The sequence below is a fragment of the Austrofundulus limnaeus genome, unplaced genomic scaffold (assembly GCF_001266775.1).
Source record: "Austrofundulus limnaeus strain Quisiro unplaced genomic scaffold, Austrofundulus_limnaeus-1.0 Scaffold123, whole genome shotgun sequence".
NCBI classification, from domain to species: domain Eukaryota; kingdom Metazoa; phylum Chordata; class Actinopteri; order Cyprinodontiformes; family Rivulidae; genus Austrofundulus; species Austrofundulus limnaeus.
In genome coordinates, this window is record NW_013952525.1 from 249,740 (window position 1) to 255,814 (window position 6,075).

The window sequence follows — 6,075 nt, forward strand, 5'->3', positions numbered from 1 at the left end:
CTTTTTATTCCACAGCTGACCTGCTAAAAATGACAGATTTTCTTTTCTGGATCTCTGACAGACGGACTTCAATCTCTGAACTCGTAAAGTTTTCCTTTTTAATTATCGTTATCATTTTCATGAATGGACACTTCCTTGTATCTGAGGCAGGAAACARAGCCTTATATGGTGTTTTTGGGGTGGTAATAATGCTAATCTCCTCTCTCGTGCACGAGCAGCTGGATACGAACCGGTGGAATTTACGCAGCTCATTTACGCACTTTTCCTGAAGATAGAAGAGTTTGTTGAATCTGATGTGACATGTTTGTACGAACCCTTTGTACGAACAAAGGTAAGAGAAATTTGGGATAAGAATACGAACATGTTCTTGCATGAGGCCCAATGTCTGCCTGTGTGTTCTGGGACAAGCCTTGCTGTTTGGACTTGGATTTCCCACATCTGGAGACAGGTCTGTGAGGGTTGTTGTATACAAGTTAACCAGGTGGTACTCGTGGTTCAAGCTTCAGTGAGAGCTCATACAGGGTATCTTCATCCATCACTAACGTCTTATCCAGCAGGAACTGAGTTACCTGGAAAAAGTAACACTTCTAATTATTCATGTTTCTCAGAAAGGCCAGTTTTTAAGGTCTTTTGGACAAACCTTGGGTTGATGCTCTATCCTGTAAGGTGCTTGCTGGAACTGACGGATCTCCCGGATAATATGAGAAATCTGTCAGAGGACAGAAAGGTAAAGTCATTCTCTAGATGTGTTTGTAAAATATGATTGAATTCATATTAGATACGGTTTGGAATCAATACAACATGCTGCAGTCAGTGTTTCTGTTTAATATTTTTGTATAAACTCTCAGAGATCAGGTAAGTCTACCTTTAGATGACTACAATACAGCTCCCAGTAAATGTTCACTTTAAAACAACAAGTTGGATGGAAATAAAAAAAATGTTCTTAGGAAAGAAATTCTGCTGTTTGTAACATTTTTTCACCCTAAAGACATATACTCCTCACTGAATGAGCTCTTTTAATTTGAACACATAACCTAGGTTCAGGGGCGGAGCCAGAGGGGTGGCCGGGTGGCAAGTGACACCCCTGGCGCCTTATTTTGCCCACCCCAGGTGCCACCTTCAAATGATTGACCAATGAGGTGAAGTTTCAAAGATAGGCAGTTAGAGAAAAAAGGAGTAAATATCTGTCAAGCAGTTGCATTGAATAGAGGGAACCGATCACTGTTATGAAGAAAAAAAATGTTTCTGAACCACTGGATTTAAAAAAAGTAACAAATGCGTGTAATAGTTCTGGGTTTAAGAACTAGTTAATAAAAACTGGGTGACATCTAGAGGCTTGTTTGTAACATAATGATATGGAGCAACTAAAAAAGTTACTCAGTAAACTTTGATGGGACCTGCCATGTAGGCACCATTTTAAATTTCAAGGGATCCATGATTAGTTGTAACATTAGACTTTATTTAATAAACCTATATTTTAACTGTAAAATATTGACTGTAAAAATGCTGTAAAATGTTCAGTTTTATCATTTTTAAACTAAAAGTGTAAAATATATTACACGGATGGGGCCATTTTATTTATACACAAAGCATTCTGGGTAAATGATGACATCAACTAGGTTATCGGTGTGAGGCTGCTAGCGAGCTATATCCACCCTGAAGGTTAATCTTGGACAATATCTATTGCCTCTTAAATGAAACCAGAGAGCGTTGACAGAGAGGAGAAGGTAGAAATGACTCAGCCTGTAACTGAAAATATGGATGGAGGACCTCAGTTTAGCTTGTTAGTTTGTCGTGCTAGCGCCGAGCTAATACATACAGTATAAGGCAATATAGCATCAGCACTAGTGCAAAGGCTAACAAGCTAAGCTGAGGTTCTTCTTCCATGAAGCAGCTCTGTTGTCCTCCATCTATATTTTCAGTTACAGGCTGAGTCATTTCTACCTTCTCCTCTCTGTCAACGCTCTCTGGTTTCATTTAAAAGAGTCGATCATCAGATATTGTCCAAGATTAACCTTCAGGGTGGATATATCTGCTAGCAGCCTCGCACCGAGGACCTATCCACATCATCATTTACCCAGAATGCTTTGTGTGTAAATAAAATGGCTCCGTCCGTGTTAAAATATATTTTTAAAAATTTACAAAACTAAACAMCCTACAGTATTTTTACAGTCTTTATTTTACAGCTAAAATAAATGTTTATCAAATAAAGTCTAATGTTACAACTAATCATGGATCCCTTTCAGATTTGACTGTACTATACTATGTTGGTGATCACAGCTCCCAACACACCAAATTCCAGCTCAAAATGTCAAATGAGGAACCAGACACAAGCTAAGAGCCGAAACCCAAGGATCTCTTGTTTTAGTTTATTTTCTGAAAACCCATTTGTGTCTGCTGGACAGAAACTGTTCTGACACCAGGACCAAAGTCTGAAGGGAGGGTTTAGCTTCTTACCATTCTCATCTTGGAGAAGTTAACCAGACCTTCCTCAGTGAAGTTGGGCGTCCCCTCCTCAATGAAGGCCAGGTCAGTGAGGTACATGCCCAGGTAGGGGACACATGGAGGGTTGCAGCTGCACTCAAAGAAAAGCAAAGCGTCCAGCTTGTTGCACTGGATTTACCTGTTCATCAGCATTCCGTAACCCTACTTACTTTTTGAGTGTCTCCCTGAGGTTTTTGAACCTGCCCTCTGACGACACAGTCTTCTGCAGTCTGTCCATCAGCGCCTTTGTCTGGAAAAAAAAACAAGATCAGAATTTTTTTTTTTGTGACAAAGGAGGTGTTTTGATAACAGCTTGCTCAGTTTGAGGAAACAGACCTGTTTGCAGACTTTAGCCCAGGTCTTTTTCAGCCTGTAGATGGCGCTGCGGTTGAGAGCGGAGGTGATCTCCAGCACGCCGTTGTAGTTGTTGAGGCAGCGACAGATGTCGGCCACAGCCAGCCATTTTTCTATGCAGCTGGCCCGGGAGCTCACATCAGTGTGGGACACTATCTGAGACGCCACCAGGTTACTCATCTGACGAAGAGACAGAGTTCACCTACTGATGTGGCTTTCCACAGTGTCCAGAGAGATTAATTATTCTGTGGCTTTTGTAATGAGCTCTAAATTGCAAAAGTGAAATGTTGGGGGCAATAAGAAGAGTGTCTCAGAATATAATCTGAAAGGTTTAGACAGTTTAAAAGTTAGTGTGCAACATCAACACAATACGTTGAACTGTTGAAGGTAGTAAAATCTCCATAAAGCAAAAGCCTTCAAAAGGTTCTTCTGTCAAAACAAAACAAAAAGAAAAAGAAAAAGAAAAAAATAGTATCAAAATGCAGGTTCAGTCATGTAAAATTTAAATTTGTGACTCGTGGGTTTTCCTCAGTTGTTTCCCTAAAATGCCAGAGAAACTAATTCCTGATCCAGCAGCATGCTTTCATGGTTCTTTTGTCTGGGTTTTTCCAAAGCTGCCCAAGTAGCAGGGAATCAAAAACATTGACAGAAAACAGAAGACACATGGCTGAACAGTAATGAGATTGTGTCAGGGCTTGTGCTCTGGCTCCAGAATAATCTAAACATCTAAACAGTATTTATAAAGGGATGTTCTTGTTTTGCTTTCACTCAGTGTATTAACAATTCACTGTTTATTCTTCCATTTTGTATTTTTGAGAGTATTACTAGTGAAATTGTCTACAAAAACGGCTCATTTATTTTGGGTTCATGTGTTTTCAGTGTAGTCTTTCTTGTGTTTAAACATTCAACATGAAGACTGAAGGTTTGAAGGATTTTGGATCTTAATGACAGTTAAAGGCAGGTTGACTTTCTAAGCCAAGGACAAGATCGCCTTCAGTGTTTTACCCATTGATATATATTACTGGATTGGGCGTCACGTGACCTGGGCGTGCTTCGCAAGGGGGATTTTTATGCATTGAGCTAATGCTAACGCTAACCATTGAAATCGAGCAGAACGTAGCGCGGTGCAAACAAACGCTTTATAAATGTAAAAATGGTTCAAATACTTTGCTATAAACTACATAGATTGTTACAACACATTTACAAGAGCAAAAAAGGTTGTTTCACAGGTAAATATTATGCATATTTAACCAAAATTAATTAATTTAATCGTAAAACCTGTGTGCTAACATTAAAAAGCTTCAACATTCATGTTTAACCTTATTTAAATTCGATTTTATCTGTTGTCAAATATATTATTTACTAATATTAAACATGTAAAATATGGACTTTATTGAATTGTTGACTTGTTAGACTGCATATAAATTCAGAAATTATGATGTAGACTCACTAATGACAGACACTAATGTAATGATTGAGCATCATAAACAAAATAGTCACTTTGTCAGACAGGTCGGTTTATTCAGATATTGTCTACATCCAGTATTTATGTTTTTTTTAAACTTTTCCAAACAAAAGGAGAAAGAAAACGTGTGCCAGCTGTGGGTCAGCTTCAGATACAGCCTGCATCATTCTGAAGCTGAAGAATAATCTTTGTTATAAAAATATATTCATTAAACAATTCTTTGTGACCTGAAATAATTTTTTTGTTTTTACTGATGTTAAAATTATTGTAGTTTACAGCAAAAACTTTTGTAAATTTAAGCTGACAGTATAAATACATATATTGTATTGTGTACATTTGCAATTCTACAGTTGTTTTATTGAAATATTTGTTAAACACATTAACATGCATTTATATGTTTAAATTCATCTTTCAAGTACACACACACTTGAAATATTAATTTTATTATTTCAAATATCTAAGACTCAGTTCTGATTAATAAATAAATGTTTGAATATCCAGCTGGTCAGAACTCATTGATTTGTATGAGAAAACACATGTGAAACGCAAAATACTTATTTTAAGCCACTGTTAGTCATTTAAAAATAGTTATTTATTTAAAATTTTCCATAACTATAAAACTCACTATTTCCTCAGCTTTATTTTAAACCATAGTTTGTAAAAATTGAGCAAGAAATAAGGAAGTTATAAGAGTTTTTCATCAGGATGACGCCTCACAGTCCATTGACCTCCATTCATTTTGTTGAGGCTCCTCAATGCAGAACAGAGCTCCAGTGCGTGCACGTCAGTGTAGCTAGCAACGCGCTACCCACGCCCAATCCAGTAATATATGTCAATGGTTTTGCCATCAAACTGTTTTAAAAGATCCAAGGCTGCCTATCTGTTTTTAATGTTTTAATTCTATATTTTATGCCTTAAAATCTAAGTCAACAAAGATTAAAGTAAAATAATTGTTTGGTTCTTACATCATTGAAGTGCTGGCTGGTCTTCATGATGTACGGCGTCCTCTCAGTTTTATCCAACTTCATCCAGCCCTGACCCAGAAACTCCCTGCAGGACAGGAAACAGAACATCAGATTTGTCACCTGCTCTGTACTTTATCATGTAATTCTGTTCAAATGCTCTCCTAGCTAGCAGTGCAGTTTAAAGGCACGAGTCTTTTGATTCTTACATGTATCAGACATGTAATAAACTAATAATTAGTTATATGATTTGCTGTTGCTGTACATCATGTTCTGATCCAATCTGCAGAACCAAACCTGAAATTAACCAGCTGCTGGGTTAAAATGACCAGACCTAGTGCTGGGCGGTATATATACCAAAAAATGTTTTTTATTTTTGTTATGATGTTTGGAACGTTTTGTTGCGTGAAATGTTTCCCCGGGGACACTTTTCCTCGCAGCACAGCTATGTGCATTAGCAAGCTAATGTTATTGTTGGAGCAGCTTGTTGGAGTAACTGGTGGCGTTTCAGCTGCTTATATAGGCTGACGTAAAAACAAAAAATCCTTTTTTACCAATGTTGCTAACATTTTGTGGAACTGGAATCATATTATAATGTTATACTCTCATAAAAAACATGCCCAAAGCCTTGCTTTGACTCATTCATGCATGTTTGAGAAATCCTGCAGCGTCTTTAGGAAGCCATGCTGAGGAGCAAAACGACAGGTGGGGACCAGAAATGCCTTTTGGGACCAGAAACGCCAGGAGGACTGCGACCAGTTATACATCGGGGAAACAAAGCAGCCACTGTTCAAAAGAATGTCCCAACAC

The 6,075-nt window shown here is 37.8% G+C and overlaps 1 protein-coding gene across 3 annotated transcripts in view; it reads right to left on the reverse strand.

Moving 5' to 3' along the window:
• Positions 1–320: 320 nt before the first annotated feature.
• Positions 321–6,075, reverse strand: part of rasgrf2a (Ras protein-specific guanine nucleotide-releasing factor 2a) — a gene marked incomplete at its 5' end in the record, with an annotated part of 54,347 nt that continues 48,592 nt past the window's right edge. For all 3 annotated transcript variants that reach the window (XM_014015103.1, XM_014015104.1, XM_014015102.1), the window contains 6 exon segments: positions 321–569; positions 641–709; positions 2,458–2,575; positions 2,655–2,734; positions 2,821–3,018; positions 5,269–5,353. In XM_014015103.1, coding sequence (XP_013870557.1) covers positions 474–569; positions 641–709; positions 2,458–2,575; positions 2,655–2,734; positions 2,821–3,018; positions 5,269–5,353 — 646 coding nt within the window.